Below are 18,303 nucleotides of genomic sequence, written 5' to 3'. Positions count from 1 at the left end.
AAAAGGCTAATGTAGTGCCCATCTTTAAAAAAGGAAAGGAGGAGGATCCGGGGAACTACCGGCCAGTCAGCCTCACCTCAGTCCCTGGAAAAATCATGGAGCAGGTCCTCAAGGATTCAATTCTGAAGCACTTAGAGGAAAGGAAAGTGATCAGGAACAGTCAGCATGGATTCACCAAAGGCAAGTCATTCCTGACTAATCTAATTGTCTTCTATAACGAGGTACCTGGCTCTGTGGATGGGGGGAAAGCAATGGACGAGTTATTCCTTGACTTTAGCAAAGCTTTTGATCTGGTCTCCCACAGTATTCTTGCCAGCAAGTTAAAGAAGTATGGGCTGGATGAAGGGACTATAAGGTGGATAGAAAGCTGGCTAGATTGTCGGGCTCAACGGGTAGTGATCAATGGCTCCATGTCTAGTTGTCAGCTAGTATCAAGAGGAGTGCCCCAACCGTTGGCCCTGGGGCCGGTTTTGTTCAATATCTTCATTAATGATTTGGAGGATGGTGTGGATTGCACCCTCAGCAAGTTTGCGGATGACACTAAACTGGGAGGAGTGGTAGATACACTGGAGGGTAGGGATAGGAAACAGAGGGACCTAGACAAATTAGAGGATTGGGCCAAAAGAAATCTGATGAGGTTCAACAAGGACAAGTGCAGAGTCCTGCACTTAGGATGGAAGAATCCCATGCACCGCTACAGACTAGGGACCGAATGGCTAGGCAGCAGTTCTGCAGAAAAGGACCCAGGGGTTATAGTGGACGAGAAGCTGGATATGAGTCAACAGTGTGCCCTTGTTGCCAAGAAGGCCAATGGCATTTTGGGATGTATAAGTAGGGGCATTGCCAGCAGATCGAGGGACGTGATCGTTCCCCTCTATTCGACATTGGTGAGGCCTCATCTGGAGTACTGTGTCCAGTTTTGGGCCCCACACTACAAGAAGGATGTGGAAAAATTGGAAAGCATCCAGCGGAGGGCAACAAAAATGATTCGGGGACTGGAACACATGACTTATGAGGAGAGGCTGAGGGAACTGGGATTGTTTAGTCTGCGGAAGAGAAGAATGATGGGGGATTTCATAGCTGCTTTCAACGACCTGAAAGGGGGTTCCAAAGAGGATGGATCTAGACTGTTCTCAGTGGTAGCAGATGACAGAACAAGGAGTAATGGTCTCAAGTTGCAGTGGGGTAGGTTTAGGTTGGAAATTAGGAAAAACTTTTTCACTAGGAGGGTGGTGAAACACTGGAATGCGTTACCTAGGGAGGTGGTGGAATCTCCTTCCTTTGAGGTTTTTAAGGTCAGTCTTGACAAAGCCCTGGCTGGGATGATTTAGTTGAGGTTGGTCCTGCTTTGAGCAGGGGATTGGACTAGATGACCTCCTGAAGTCCCTTCCAACGCTGATATTCTATGATTTTATGATCTGGGAGCTCAGTGCTTCTTCTGCTATCCAGTGCAAGTTATCTGTTGAGAGACTAACCTTGCGTTTGGAAAAGCTGCCCATCAGCGATCGGCTGTACCGTTTGTTGGTGCTTGAGTCTTCTCCAGATTCCACGTCATCCTCAGGTTTGTTCTACAGGAAGAAGAGAGCAAGAGAGAGAGAGACTATGAAAGGATAGCAGACAGGACAGCAGTGCTGCAGAGAACCACACTGAAATACAACCAGAAGTTTGAAAAATCCCTCCTAAAACCTCAGCATAACTCAGACTGATACCAACATCTCCCCTACCAGTTCAACGCAAGACCTTTGAAGTCAGCAGCATGATCTTATTAACTGCTCTTTTCCACTGGTATAGTCACAATCCATGGTCACTTTCACAAGAACCACATAAAGTACCCATGCACCAGTCTATGGTAACTTTATTACATTGTCCACTGTGGCAAAAATTCGGTGACAAACTATGTGTCATGCATCAATATTTGATTGTTTTGCAAGGCAGATACTGATGGGAGTTACTTCTCTCACAATAGCTGAGCTGTCTACTCTTTAGGATTAACAGGATCAGGTCAAACAATTCTGCTTATTGTTTGAGTGGCTGTATTATTGCTCGGATGTGTAATGATAGGATACCTCACAGTAAGAAAGAGAAAAGACTTCTTAGGACTCTAAAGGGAGGTTCTTCACTGAGGCCACTGGATGTAGACAAGAACCTGGGGTTCTCTGTCTCCCTGATTGGCTCAACACAGCCTGTTCTCCCTAGTGCAGTCCCTACAGGGACTTGCCTAGCCCTGACCTGGACTACACTCCACGATACATTACGAAAACAGCTAGGTTTAAAAGTATGCACAAACTCAAGCCCCAGCAAGACTTGGGAAGCAGAGTTCTGTTTCTAAACCTAGTTTAGCTTTAGTTCCAAGATGCTTGCTAAGTAACCTGTCTAGAACATTTCTAATTTGCATGTAACAAGCTTCCCTAAGCCCTTTGTGGCTAATGATAAACTCTAAAGTGGCAGTGCTTCAAGTTCATGCAATTTAGTTAGTGGGCTGAGTACACTTTTATACATAACTGTTATTATAAAATTAAAAATGTGAAACAAGAGAATAGACACTTTTTTTCTTACACTAAAACCCCCAAATTTTTAAATGCACTTTACAGTGGAACACAAATTCTGTTTGCTCAAAAGAAAAAAAGTCACCAGTGTATATGTCACACCCCGGTTGCTCTGTGCTGGAGCCAGAAAAAAAGCCCTGTGTCTCCGACAATGCTGCTCACCTGGCAGCGTCATTAACTGTGTGCATTCAGCTATGGAAGCCAAAGTCATTAATAAACAATTTATACAGAAAGCTAGTAAAATCCAACAAAGTAGATTGCTAAACACCTTTTCCTCCATAGTCCCAATTTGCATTTCCAAAGACTGCCACACTCCATTATTCATGTGCAATGACAGATTATCCTCCTGTATCCAGCATTCACTATACAAATTGCTAATAAAAATATCTCACCCTTAAAAGCAGAAAGAGACCTCTAAATGGACATCAACAGGAGAGACATTTTTCTTCATAAATAGCTTTTACATAAACAACTCAAAGTACCAACAAAGACCCATGACAAACATTACAGCAGAGGGAAACATTCTTTTCCTTTTTATTTTCTTAATATTCTCAGTCAGAAGCTGTAGGATTCATACAAGGTTTATGCACTTGGCAACATTCAGGGCACACCCGGAGTGTTGTGCTGGACCTGTGCACACACAGCTCCTTTCAAGGGCATCAACCTTGGAATCTCGCCCAGATGACATGAACCGTGGGAAGCCTCCCAGGACTGGGCTCAAGGCCCGAGAGCAAGGAATGTGGTAGATAGAAACTGGTAAATAAGAATGTTAAACAAAGCCAGTGTATTCCTTTTATCTGTTGGAGAACGTAATGCGCGGGGGGAGAGAAAGAATAAAGGGGAAGGTGGAAAGCTGACAGGCAGAAGTCTGTTAGCAGACCAGCCGCTTGCTTGCTAAAAGCTCTGTGCTGTCTTGTCATTGAACCGCCACAAGAAGCAAATCTTGGAGTGTTATAAAAGTGGAACAACTCCCGTGGAGTACCTCTGGATTTATAACCATCCAAGAGCAGACTCTGTCCCGTCTCTGGCTGCAGACAAAAAGAAACCAAACAGCACAGGTAGGTAAAAGTGCAGTTAAATAGTATAAGCAGGCTTGCTGGCATATCTTTGGCCAATGAAGATAGCGGACATTAATATCCTGAGGCTGAAATAGGGAGGATATGCCTTAGGGACATTAATCTTGGTCCTTACATGTTACGTCACATGACTGAAATTTGACAGGACTCTACTATATTAAGTAAAGGTTGGGAGCCCCACGCCACAGCCTTGTCTTTGCTTCATTCTGTCATTTCCAGTACATATTTTGCTGCTCCTGATACACATAGCCCCACTGTTCAGGGGTCCCTCTAGTGCAGCAATGATCATGGCAGCAAACCAAGGGTGTCATGATGAGCACAAGGAGAAAGATGGCGACAGGCAGGAACGATCCTCAGGTGTCTTTTGATTTAACCAACATTTGCTGGTTTGGTTTATTTCACTAGTAAAAAACTGGTATATACCAGTTAAAACCTAAATCTTACACTGTGCATTAGACCCATCTGCTGTGGTCAGCAAAGCGCTTTCACATCCAACACAATGCCAACCAAACAGCTTTCCAAAACCGAGAGGGGATAAACTTTGCTGGATAACCCAAAGAAACCCGCGGTGCCCTGCAACCAACTGAAGAAATCTAAAATGCTCCAAGTCATATGGAAAAATCCTACAGAACTGAGTAGTGATGAAGCCAATAGGGTTGATCTAGAACTATAAAAATGAATATAAAATTTCAAATGTAAGCCTGGAGCGTTCTATAGCATGGAGAGAATTCTTTAGAAAGCTTCACAACCCCTCATAGAACAGCTATTTTCTATTAAAATCTACAGGATTGTTCCCTAAGAGAGGCTTAGACTATCCTCACTCTTAATGCAGCACACAATAGAGTTTTCCAGGCTAAGAAAGCTTTGCACCTCTAGAGGGCAATGGTTCTACACACAGAAAGCTATGCCACTTCCTGAACGGTCATTGATAGTGTGAGGGATGAGGTGTGGGTGGACGGGACCATAATTTTAAAAAATAAATGTCAAAAAAAGAAGATCTAGGTGGGTGAGGTAACATCTTTTACTGGACCAACTTCTGTCGGTGAGAGAGACAAGCTTTTGAGCCACACAGAGCTATTCTTCATGGCTGGGAGATGTACTCAGAGTGTCATGGTAGAACAGATTATTTAGCATAAGTAGTTAACACATATTTCAAGGGACCATTCACGGTGAAGTGACACATTAACACCACTTGTGTAGCTTGAAAGCTTGTATCTTTCATCAGGTTTCAGAGTAGCAGCTGTGTTCATCTGTACCCGCAAAAAGAAACGGAGTACTTGTGGTACCTTAGAGACTAACAAATTTATTTGAGCATAAGCTTTCGTGAGCTACAGCTCACTTCATCGGATGCACCACTGCATGCATCTGATGAAGTGGGTTTTAGCCCACCAAAGCTTATGCTCAAATAAATTTGTTAGTCTCTAAGGTGCCACAAGTACTCTTTATTTTTCATCAGCAGAAGTTTCTCCAATAAAAGATACCTCACCCACCTTTCAAAGTGGTAGCCATGTAGTCTGTATCAGCAAAAAGAATGAGGAGTACTTGTGGCACCTTAAAGACTAACAAATTTATTTGGGCATAAGCTTTCGTGGGCTAAAACCCACTTCATCAGATGCATGCAGTGGAAAATACAGTAGGAAGACATATTATATATATATTTTTATACACACACACACAGAGAGAACATGAAAAAATGGGGGTTGCCATACCAACTCTAACAAGACTAATCAATTAAGGTGGGCTATTATCAGGAGGAGGAAAAAAAACTTTTGTTGTGATAATCAGGATGGCCCATTTCAAACAGTTGACAAGAAGGTGTGCGTAACAGTAGGAAAAAAAGAATGAGGAGTACAAGTACTCCTTGTTCTTTTTGCTGATACAGACTAACACTGCTACCACTCTGAAACCTGTCAGTAGGGTAAAAATTAGCATGGGGAAATAGTTTTCAGTTTGTGTAATGACCCATTCACTCCCAGTCTTTATTCAAGCCTAATTTAATGGTGTCCAGTTTACAATTTAATTCCAGTTCTGCAGTTTCTTGTTGGAATCTGTTTTTGAAGTTTTGTTGTTGAAGAATTGCGACTTTTAGGTCTGTCTCTAATATCCTGGGATCAACCCTGCTACAACAACACTGCAAACAAAAAAAGAAGGTATCCAGTTCCTGGGATAGCCTCTCTTAGGTCTGACCCACATTAACTTTCAAGAATCTCTCTCCTCTCTAAAGAGCCAAGACATCACATCCCTTCCATACACAGCTACTGCATTTTTAGAACAGAGAGAACATCTATCCTACATATATCGGCAAATCTGGGGTTTGAACTACTTAAATGGTTTTCTTCTTTAAAATTAAAAAGCACGTTTAAAAATGGCTATTTCTAGTTATTAAATATTTATTAAGATCTCTTTAATAACTTACAAAAGCATATTACAGAACTGCATTATTTATAAATAGTTGATTCCTGACTATCTGTCAGAGCAGGTGTAGATGTTGTTAAAATAAATGCTCGTGTGCACTGAACACACGGAGACAGGCTGTTTAACCATGTTATACAACTGCAGACAGCTGACAAATCAATAGTGATCCGACCTAGCCGAGAACAGGGGGTCAAGTCTGGAATCAAAAGCAACTGAAAATTCTAGAGCCCAAGCTAAAGTTAATTATCTCTACTCAGTGGGGGGTTCTTGGGTGCCACCACAAATAGAACTGGATCATAGTCTTTGGTTCACTGGCAATTTCAAAAACAATTAAAAAAAATTAGTTTAGGGTTGAGCCAAAAGGAACATTTTTCTTCAAAATTTTCAGAAAAAAAAAATCATTTTGGGTCAAAGAACGTTCCAACAAAACCAAAATGTTTCATTTTGATTTCAACCATTTTTAGATATTTTTGATTTTTTTAAAATAAAATTAAGAGAAATGTTGAAATAAAAACTTGTTTTGAACCCAAAAATTGAAACATTTTGTTTAGAAAATGTTGAAATGAAATATTTTGATTATTTTAGACTATTTTTCTCAGGATTTTTTTGACCAAAACCATTTGGCAGAATCGGCATGAATTTACTAAGTGTTCCAGTGGCACCCTAACTGCATTTTGCTAAAAAGGTTCACCCAGCTCTAGCCACAATTATTCAGAGTCTCTGTAAGAGCATCATCTAGGCTCCCTGCTCCTGCAAATTGCGATGTTTCCAGGATCAGGATAATTTTTCCATGCCAGGGGAAGAGGTCTTGGAAATTGCACAGAGTCCACAGAACACAGGATCTGAGAGCCCAGCCCCACTCCAAAAGGCGAGTGGCAGGAAGCCAGGCCCCCCAGAGCGCTTGCTCTCATTGCTCAGTCAGGAAGCATTAGTGGTTACAAATAGGGTCTGTCAAATGTTTTCAAATCCCCCAACAACGTAACGTCAGGGCAAGACTCTCAAGCCAGACTTGGCAGCTTTGTGTGTCCCTCGAACCGTCGCAATCTCAAAGGAGTAATTCTCTTGTCTTTGACAAAAAGAACCAGTCAGGACAGAGCAGGATGGTCAGCCCTGAAGGCTTGGGAGTTCCCTCACACAACGGTTCATCAACAACTGCAGGGTGACAGGCAAACCGTGCAGGTTCTGAACTCTGATTGAAGTCCCTAAAACATTTGGATGTTTATCCCAGTGCTTGGGCCCCTTGGGACATGAGAGAGTTTTCTACGTGAGAATGAATGGCAGAAAAGGTAGAGACGGTGCTTCTATTTACCCTCCTGCATGACACCATAACATGCAGACGCAGCAAGGTTAAAATCTGATGGGAGAGGAAATACCCCTGTCCAGTGCTATGAGCTAGCCTGTGGAATTCACTGCCACAACACACTCTGGCGGCTCAAGTGTTTAACAGCTTAACCATCCCCACACACACTATTCTTCTAATTCTGGAAACACAAACTAATCTCTTTAAAACAAGTCCATCTGTGTACCTTTATCATAACAGACAATTCACCAGAACAGCCTCTTCCACAGTATTTCTGCCTTTTCCTGCCTCTCTCAGTGTTTCAGCACTTCCATTTCCAAATAGCACTAGAAAGGGCAGCCTAAAGCGAGGAGGAGAAAAGGTGACGGGGACGGGTCACAGAAGCTCATGTTTCAGGTGAAGGGCTGACTTGGGTTAATCTGTACTGCCTTGCTCATCCCTAGCTGGAGAATTTTTCAACTTTGTCAATTCCTACCAGGTTCTGTGCAAGTTCTTCCTCTATTTATTTCCAGTGGGGTGGCTCACCAAGGGTGTGCCTCGGTCTTACAGACCAGCCTAGAGCTGATTCCAATTTGAGCTGTAGCGTCCAAATTGCCAGACAGGATATCGCAGTAGAAAAGTTTATGCAAGCAAAACACAGAGAGGCACAGGAATACCTCAGTGGCCTTAAAACAAAGGAGCTAAATGAGCATTGCATACAGATCCTAGTGTAAGATAAGTGCCTCTGATGAACGGAGTGAAAAACGTTAAATAAAAGTCATTTACCATAAGGTCAGCAAAATCAAGCCACGACGTCAGTAGGGTGTAAGGAACCTGCTATTCATGTCCTCAAGGGTTTCTAGACCAAAATGGCAATGTTTCCTATGTCAGATGAAACAAGTCATTTCACATGCACACTTTTGGACAGAGATGTGGGAGGAAAGAAATTATTTTCTTCCCTTCATTCGTGAATTCGATTTAAGACAGTTAGAAATTTCTTCCTCCGAGACAAGAACCGCAGGATGAAGATTAAATCTGGAATGGAGAGGTTTCAAAGGTGGAGGAGGGGCTTTGGGATGGAGTCTCAAACTCGTTCCTTTCTATCGAAAGGATCCCAGAGAAGAAGGATGGTCTTGATTGCAGCTCATGAAACTGAGCTCATTTCCTAGATCTGTCACAAACTCACTGTGTGACCTTGGGGAAAAAAAGTCACTTGATCCCTCTGTGCCTCAGTTTCCACGTCTGTAAATGGGGATAATAATCCTGCCTCTCTCTGTCTTGTCTATTTAGATTGGAAAGTCTCAGGGCAGGAACGATTACTTCCTGCCGCAAGGGAAGTGGCTCAGCTTCAGCAGTGATGGATTATCCTGTAGCTTCATCAGTGCTCCTGGCCTCAGGTTGACACAGTCAATTCAACTCTAATTTCCACCTGAGGTTCAGCGGCTGCTGCTGCCGCAATAGATAAATTATACCAACGGGCAAGGTGATGGGACATCTCCCTTCGTCACCACTTCATACCGTCAGCCTTTTACTTCTCTCTCCAAAGTGTCCCATCGGAGCTGGGCAAATAAGTTATTCTGTTTCATGGAGGATTTTGATATTTTGAAATTTGGCTTTGTTCTGATTCAGGACAAAGCCCCAGACTTTAGATGTTCTCCATGAACGGGACTGGAACCCTGGAGCCAAGGGGGTCTGCCTGGCACGCTGCCCCACACCTTGGAAGCCCTGAGAGTGCAGGCTGCTGAGGAGCTAGGATCCTGGGAGCATGGTTTCCAGCTCCCTGGCATCCCACCAGGTGGGCTGCTGAGAAACCAGGCAAGCGAGCGGGCTGGAAACCAGACAAGGTTCCACTGAAATCCTGCCTGGGGTCGGTCAGAACTTCATTGAAATCAAACTATTTCCATGAAATGTTTCACGTCTGGCGTTCTCAGACGGAAAATGTTCCTTCAGAATCTCCAACCAACTTCCTGCTTCCCATGTCTGTATTGTGGGTCCTGTCTCCCATGAGTCACAGCCAGCCTAGGGAGCCTACTGACACCCTCGGACAGCCAAGATTCAGATCCCAGCTCTAAACTTGGAGCACATCTCTCCCTTTACTTACTCCACTGCCAAGAACAGTTTTCCAGACACAGGGATGTATTGAATAGTAAAGATCATATTCAACCCCTAATCCAGTGAAAACTGGAGCTGGAGGGAGGATTAAATGTTCCATCCCGGGGGCACAGAAAGCCATTGCTCCACATCTGAACAGCTTTGTCTTCCGCTGCCGAGAAAGGGGAAGAAGAGGTTTGCAACCATTTGATGTGAAGCCGCAGCAGCAGAACAGCGCAGTGCTGCCTCCTGCAAAGCTGCAGACCCAAAATATTTACTCTGCAAGTCTCCTCCTGCTGGAATGCGGCTCCTGGCTTATGGGCTATTGTTATTTAGCATTATGTAACCCATGATCCCATTTGTGCAAATCAGTACCGAGGCCTCTAAGCGCTTGAATGTTTAAATGACTGCCGCTGTATCTCTGCAGGCTGAGCCCTTCTGCCCCGTTCCCAGCGCTGCGCCTCATCCCGAGACTGAATTATTTGCTGGAACAAGGCCATCGGTAGCAGCTGCCCTTCGAAGTCGAGGCAATTCCCCCCTCCCCTCTTTATACATAGGACTGAAGCGGTGCAAAAAGCAATGAATTAATTTGTCCATTGTGCCTTCCATAAATAGCATTCAACAATTTTAGGGGTCCGCAAATGAAAAGGGGGTCAAAAAAAAAGGGGGGGTTGAAAACTGTTGCATTAGAAGCATTACGTCTCCCCATTGCATTAGCAGCACAAACTCTGATCTGACCAGCACACAAAATGTGAGACCATTTTTTCTTCCCTCTCCTTTGACAAGGAAATCTCCAGCCACCCAGCAAAGTGGCAGAGATTGCTCACAACAGCCTCATCCGTAAAAACTACAGGCAGAGCTTCCAAAAGTGTGCACACAGCACCCCCATCTATTTTCCATAAGCCAAAGCCTGAGTGGAGGACGGCATTTATCGGTGCAAATCATTTTTCTCCATTACTCGCCAGCTCTGGGCCAGGCTGTTAGCGCCCACCCAGTGCCCTTTCCTCATCTTTCTTCTTTAATGAGACAACCTGGCAACATTTTATTTATATCCTTTTTATAAAGCTGGATTGGCTTTGCCATGCGCACTGCCATTTACAGATACCAACCCTTCAACAAAACTCAACGTGGCCCGCCTCTTTCTCCCAGCCCCTCCCAGAAATGGCTGTGAGCAGTTTGCCACCTTCTACCCCTGAACACAAGTTTCCAATAACAATGGGGTTTTTAAATGAAATTAACTCTATAGCTCTCTCTCCCCCCGGCCCCCTCTCTGCCCAGGGAAACATATTCCCTGCTTCCTACCTGGTGCAGTGGCAAGGGCTGTGTGTGTGCCAAAAAGTGATATTAATGGTTCATTACAGGAAAATGAAAGGCTTTGCATGCCTCACTGCACTCGAAGCATCTGATGGCGCATGCTAAACGGTGACGGTGGATGTGGACTGACAAATATTTATTATGATTAAGGGGAAAGCCAAATAGTGCCATTAACGCTTCAAGCTAAATTAGCAACACGCGGTAAAACTGATTCCCCACCATCATTCAGGATTAACCGTGATTATGTGCCTGACTCCATCATCGTAGAAAGCCTCCCAAATAATAAAACATGGACTTACAAACAAAAGCCCCCTCAGACGGCTGCTGTGTCTGCTGAAATGTACTCCATGCCCCTCGCAAAGCCAGAGAACCCTCTTTGCCCAGTGACATGAGTATTTCAAAGGTGGGTCTCGTAAGAACTCAAGTGACAATGCGCTTGGCACCACATGAAACAGAACCGGGTTTCAGGCAGAGACGGGAACACTGATCGTAAAGAATCATAGAATATCAGGGTTGGAAGGGACCTCAGGAGGTCATCTAGTCCAACCCCCTGCTCAAAGCAGGACCAATCTCCAATATTTGCCCCAGATCCCAAACGGCCCCCTCAAGGATTGAACCCACAACCCTGGGTTTAGCAGGCCAATGCTAAAGCCTCAGAGTGCTTTCCTTATGCAAGTCGCCACACCTTTTACATTACTGAAAAGCAGCTATGGATGTACTGAGTGAGGTGCAGAAGGGACAGGCACTACGCATGCTTCCTCTATGCTTTTCTAGCAACTGCACCTGCATTCCCTCAGCTTTGCCAGTCCCGTACTCCAATGCAGCTGATTTGCGGCTCTTCCTGCCTCAATGATCATGAGCAACCAGATCCCTGCTATTTTAGTCTCAAACAGGGCTGCCTGCTCTATGGCAATTCTGTGATGGGCACAGGTGTGAAATAGGACGAGACAAAAGATTCTTTCACTTGGGACTTGTGGACATTTTCGCTGCAGTCATTGCCACAGCAACCGTCTGTGCTGCCACGGAATGATAGGACTGACTCCAACTGCAGGTTCCGATGCAGAACCCAGCTTGCCCAGTGGGGTCCATGTTGGACCGAACTCCCCAGCAGCCGGATCGCTGAAGTCTTCAAGAAGCAGAGATCCTGTTTCCATGACAGGAAAGCAAAGTATAGGAAAGCAGGATCGAAATATCACCCCCTGGGATTTAACATCCCTCAGTTTTTATTCCTCATGACACTGACATGAAAACAGGGCCATTACTGCCTAGCAATCCCATGTAACCCAGCTTCCTCTTGCTCCAAATGCATCACAGTTCTTCTGTGTGAAACTGCAGCCTTCTCCGCATCAGCCCTCTCTGCAGCCACATGCAGAGCAGCCTGCTCTGCTAAGTGGTTGAAGCACAGGAGCCAGGAGATCTGGCTTTCTGCTTCAGACTCTGCCCCAGACTTCGCTAAGAACCAGCCAGCATTGTGCCTTGTTTCCCCATCTGCAAACTGGAGATGGGATTTACCAGCATAACATGTGGGCTATGAAGATTTATTCGTTAACAGTTGCAAAGGGCTTTGAGATCTATGGATGGAAAGCACTAGGGAAGGCAAAGTATTATCATTATAGCAGTCAACAGACAGAGCCTGCTAAGGAACAAAAGGAGCTCTTTGCAACAGAATGTTCCCATGCACCAAAGCAGAAAGCCACCACCCAGGAACTGAAATACCAGAGTATGACACAAGCACCGAGCTGCATTAAATAGAAGGGTATTCAGAGCTCTCCGGGCAGCTTCAGCAGACTAAACAACATGTAGGTGTCCCTATTTACAAACAAAGCATGCTGTTACTCTAAAAATACAGCCCAGTGGATCTCAGCATGGTTTCCGCTACTAATACAACTCACACTAATAAAAAACCAGCCACTTCCACTCTCCCTGCATTTGGCAGCTCAGCCAGGTGTGCCTCACAGGGTATGGCTACACAGCAGGCTTAACCCCAGGCTCTCACCTCGGTTTTAGCCCAACACCCTACTGTCCACACACAAAACCCATAAATCCGGGCTTATCTGAGCTCACTCGCTCATTTGGGGGTATAGCTTAGAGTTGAGCAGGACAGGCTCATGCTGCAAAGAAGATAGATTGCAGAGCTTCGGTTCTGATAGATCTCCAATGCCATCCCAGGCCTGTATTTTCCCACTCTTCCACCTACTTACTTCCCAATCACCTCCTATGTACTGGAAGGTTCCTGTTGGTTTATATACAGAGTGTCAAGGCTGCTTTAGACTTACATGCAAGAGACCAAGGGGCTGTGGGGTAGAGAGAGACAGAGAGAGAGACCGGCTGTTTTGGGAATGATATCTGCCAATTATAACAAACTCTCGACCTACTGCAGATAGCTCCTTCACGGGCATATGGAAGGACATGCAGGATGGAAATACTATAGGCCTTCCTGATGACTCACTCCTAAGAGCCTGGCTACTTCCATGTCATTAACTGGAGACAATCAGAAAAAGAGATTCATTGAAGTTTTTACTTCTCCCAATTTCCCATAGTTAATTTAATTAACTTAGGGTCAATCAGAGAAGTAAACCACAGTGATTTCCATGCAACTTAATTGCATGATTAAGGACACCAGAACAAACATTAATAGAAATCTCCCAAGCAAGCTGGCTCTCTAGAACTCCTCGGTGTTGCCAACTCCTGACATGTTATTGCAAGTTGGTCTGTAAAGGCCCAGCTCCCAGAGTCATGTGATTAGACGAGACTCTCCACCTTCATTAATAAAAGATAAGTTTTTAGATCTCATGATTGCACAGAGAAGCTGGATAATGTGAATCATAAAGGCTCAAAACCAGAAGGCAAATAAAAAGAAACTCAAAAGTATTAAAAAAATTCATGACTTGGGGCAGGGGAGAAGGCCAACACCTGATTTTTGAACGCTCGAGGGTTCTGATATGGTTTCTTTCCAATTTCTGACCCCAAGTGCTTTGAGATCAGCAGTTTGTTTTTTTTAAAAAAAAGGGTAGGTTTGGCCTTATTTGCCACAGGTTTTGGGGTGGTGGGGGTTCAACCATTGTTAATTAATATGGTTTATTATTCCCCCTCGCTGAAGTCGAACTAGAACTGGAGTTTTGCCATGGATTTCAAATGAGAGCAAGCTTTAGCTGCCGGTTCTTTAAATTCCCACGATGAAATGTCTTTGCATACACACAGAGTGACTCCAGTCTATATTTAGCATTGCATATGGTGAAGTTCAACACCGCGTACTCAACATGAGGCACAAATTTGTTACATCGCCAGCAAGGATATCTCCCTTGCACACAGCAGCCACTGCAGTGCACACTCAGAGAGGAAACAAGGGATTCCAGTGGGACTTGGAGTCAACAGCTGGGATATTATTAGCCTTTCCATGGTCTTGTCTGCTGCAGAAAGCACCACAGAACTATAATTCTGCAAAATTAATATTCAATTGGGCACTCAGGGCTCCCATGCAGCCAGCATTTTTAATACGGAAAAGTATCAATCACAGTAATCTATACTTTAAAAAAAAAAAGTTTCATGATTTATACGTTGAGATCAAAAAAACATTGGAATTCATCCAAATTAAGTGTCATACTGGTTATTATAGTAACACACCTTCTTCGGGCTAAAGGGTTTTAAAAGGAAAGAACAAGACACACTTATTAAGCCAAAAAAGGGAAAGGGGGAACAGCTGAGGGCCTAAAGTTAGGCTTCTAAATCCACATCCAAGCGCACAAATAGAAGAGACCTAATTTAATAAAGGGGTTGGGCATGCTCCAATCCCATGGGTGTCACGAGTTGCAGGTTCTCAGCACCCATAAGCCAAGTCAGTTCAATTTGGGAGTCTTAATGTGTGTTTAGAAGCCTACCTTTAAGCACGTAGCTCTGTAGACCTTTGTTATTCTTAATATTTATTATACTAATGTACATCAGGGGAAGAGAGAAAAAATGAAAAGTCAACTCTGTTATGGGCGGAGAAAGACAAAAAAGATTTTCACCTTCTTGATGTCTGACTTTTGGCTGAGTTTCCCAGATGGTGGCAGAGTGGCGACTGTAAAATTGTTTGGATCTTCACAGTCACGGATTTTGGATTCCTTTATCAGCGAGTCAAGTTTCTTCTTTGCTATATTCTCTACTCGCTTCCGATTGGTGGAAGCCTATCAATGAAATGCGGTCATTAAATAAGGGCACATTTAATGTGAAATCTTCATTTCTCCAACAAGAGGTAACACAAACTAAAACTGTACATTAAGGGGGAAAAAAATAAGAAGAAAATGAGGCAAAAGAAATGGACTGAGGCTTCGTTCTAAAGGACTATTATTAACTACTGCTCTCCATGCTAATAGCCCAGCTGCCTCTTAGTTTGTACACTGTGAAATACAGTAACATTGTCAGTTATCTGCAATTATAAGAGTGCCCAGTGTTGGGCTTCACAGCAGATATGTAGGCATGTGAAGCCCTAACCTGGAGATTAGTTAGGGAGTTTAAATAGATAACCTGAAGCCACAATGGAATGAAAGTTAAACATTTTTCAAAATAAATAAACACATACATAAAAATATAACAACTTCTGGTTGCGTGGAACCAAAATCGCTTGTCAGCAAGGCTGCTCATGTGGCATGGGCTTTGTTACCAAGCCATTGATGTGCTGGTGGAAATAGCTGGTATTGAGGTGATTCCTTGGAGACTTGACTAGTGCAGGCTCCATTTTGTAGTACTCATTTACAAAAACAGTCGGATCTATTTCACTATAGTGACTGCGCTTTGCTATTCTCAAGTTTTGCACACCCACAAAGGCTGAATAAAACATGGCATTTCTATTCCACATCAAGTTTGAGGGAACTTAAAGAGATCAAAACCATCAACTATTTGCTATGGAAGAGCCTGTGTCTGCAGCCACAGTGCCTGCAGGATTCAGTTGGAATGGGAGCAGCTGGTGAATCAGGACTTCCACAGTTAAAACGCAATATTTGTTGCATGTTCCTGCTCCCTTCTTCCATTCAGGCTGTTGAACGACTGAGGTGAGGAGTGGTGTAGGGGAACAGAGATGGAAACACGGTTCTCTTTTCTAGTCATGCAGTTTACATGGAGCAACTCACAACTTCAGATCTTTGGATGGTTTAAAAAAACCAAAAACCCACCACCCTCACAGATTGTGTTTGCTTAACAGGCCTTAAAATGTCCTGATTAATTCCATCAGGAAACAAGCTGTTGTTTCCCATGCTTCCCAAAGCCTCACTGTAGAGCGAGCCAGGTCGAGCAAATCTGGAATCCCAGATGTCGGCACAAGTCAGACTAAAACAAATTGTTAGTTAATGAAGACAAAGATGTAAGCAAGGCAGTGCCTACAGGGGCTTTATGGAAAGTAATGTGCCCAGCTCTAAGATGTAGCAGGGAAAGTGGAAGAGTCTCTTTATAAGGAAGAATGTCTCTTTTACTACCCTCCAGCTCTCTCTGCCTGTTTGAGGGAGGAAAACTTCCTTCTTTCAAACAGAAGTTCACCTGAAAGCTGTGTCAAAAAGGGCTTGAAAAAAATCTACCAATGGGAGAGTCACAAAAGTTTGCTTTTGAACAACATCCAGAAATGTGAGCGTTTACTTGAACTGTCTACTAAACGAGGCTGGAAAGCCACGAGAACAGGCTCTTGAAACACTTCCTGGTTCCAGCAGGGATGAGGAAATGGTTCCCTTGTTGCTTTCTGATGCTGGGTGCTCCCTGGTGAGTCCAGGGAACGAAGACAAAGGCATGTGGAAAACAGGAGGGAGAAGAACAACAAGTTGCATGACCCTGGCCTATGGCAGTAGAAAGGTTCAGTTCAATTTGGGCTGAAGTCTGCAGATGTGGAGTGTTCCATTGGCTCTTATTTTATCTGATTTACCCATCTCTAGCTGCTCCGTATACACAACCATAAAAGGCAGGGGGATCGGATTGTATAGTTCATGTGAATGTGGGACTTTTAGTACAATTTGGTTTGCCTTTCACCTCAATACCCTCCAACGAGTTTTTCTTCCCTGCTCCACATGTTCATTCCTTGGTAACAGGACTGATCCCACAATGTAAAGCCCGGCAGGCTAACCTCTACCACCAGCCTAGGTGTACAGTACCTTCCACTTTGAATGGACGTAATGCCAGGCAGAGAGAGAGAGACAAAAACCATAGCAGCAAAGTGTCAAAACATTGCAGATCTCAAGATTAAGGGGAAAAAATTAAGAGTGCTACAGTAGAAATATAACCAAACAAAACCAATTCTCCTCCTTAAGATGGATTTCAAGGTCCTCCCCCGCTCCCTTCCATGCTAGCACAGCTCTAAGGAGAAGTTTCTCTTCTAGACCTAAAACAAAACAATTGCACCCATAATAGGAAAGAAGGAAATAGTCTGAAGGACAAAAATAAAGGACCGCAAATGTGACACACGTCCAAGGCAATCTTGGTTTAATGTTATTAAAGGTTTCTGCTGTCCCTTTTATATTAAGTTTCCATAAGCTGCAATGCCATACTCACTGCATGCCAGAAGATTAAGTGTCAGAAGAATTTTACTTCTAAAAAGGAAAGAATGAATAAGGTGTTCTCAGGCTGAAGTAAGCAGAAATGAACAGCTTATTTCCTTTTAACACTTTTGTACAGTTAAAGCCAACTAAGCACAGCATTCTACATGTCAAAAAGTGCTCAATAAAAGGACCACAGAGCTGGGGAAATTATTCTCCAGAGAAGGCCCAGTTTGAGATGGGGTGGGAAGCATTGAAAGGGGGCTCACATTTTTTGGAAGAATACTCCACTTTGGAAGAATACAACCCACCAAGGTACCAAAGAATCTGCAAGGTGACATTTTTATCTTAAACACACACACACACAAAGGAAAGTTAGAAAAAAGCAACTGGACTGCTGTTACCCACGGTCATTTACCATTGATTAAGCAGCTGCAGTTCTTTTTTACAGTCTATTCTCTGACACATGGAGTGCCAAGTTTAAGAGTTACAATGAAATTATATATAGAGAGACACACATGTAGGTATGGCTCTCTCCCACCCCCTCCACAGGGCATCTTTTTTACATTTAATATATAGACCCCGACACATGTAATGTATATTTATGGACTGATTTTTCAGAGGTTCTCACACTTGCAGCTCTCAAAAGACTTCAATGGGAGATTAAGTTGTGCAGCATTTCTGAAAATCAGATCATATACATGCATTGTACGTCTCTCTCTCACATACACACGCAGACCCCACCCTTGTGGGCCTGATTTGCAGAACAACTGAGCATCCCCAACTCCAGATGAAGGTGACTGGAGCTGTAAGTGCTTAGCACCTCTGCAGGAAAGAAAGAAAAATAAACCAGATCTGTACCTATCTGGAACATTTGATACTCGAGCTGGTCAGAACATTTTTGATAAAATAAAATTTCCCCAAAATGTGCAGTTTTGTCAAAGCCAAACCATTTTGTTTGGATGCAGACTGTGTCACAATGTTTTTGACAAAGAGTGAGACTCTCTTAACTTAACTCTATAGCATGGGAGAGCCAGATTCAAGTCCCTGCTCTGTCTGCATCAGAGTCATCTGGGATTAACAACTCT

The 18,303-nt window shown here is 43.7% G+C and overlaps 1 protein-coding gene across 1 annotated transcript in view; it reads right to left on the bottom strand.

The window, feature by feature from the left end:
* Positions 1 to 18,303, bottom strand: part of PLCH2 (phospholipase C eta 2) — a 316,564-nt gene that overhangs the window by 34,084 nt on the left and 264,177 nt on the right. The window contains exons 12-13 of the mRNA XM_048824566.2: positions 14,729 to 14,887; positions 1,476 to 1,568 (exon numbers count right to left, since the gene is read on the bottom strand). Coding sequence (XP_048680523.2) covers positions 1,476 to 1,568; positions 14,729 to 14,887 — 252 coding nt within the window. The remainder of the gene's footprint in view (positions 1 to 1,475; positions 1,569 to 14,728; positions 14,888 to 18,303) is intronic.

The sequence above is a fragment of the Caretta caretta genome, chromosome 18 (assembly GCF_965140235.1).
Source record: "Caretta caretta isolate rCarCar2 chromosome 18, rCarCar1.hap1, whole genome shotgun sequence".
Lineage (NCBI taxonomy): Eukaryota > Metazoa > Chordata > Testudines > Cheloniidae > Caretta > Caretta caretta.
The sequence above is the reverse complement of the archived record's forward strand: the minus strand, read 5'-3'. Positions and strand labels throughout refer to the sequence as shown.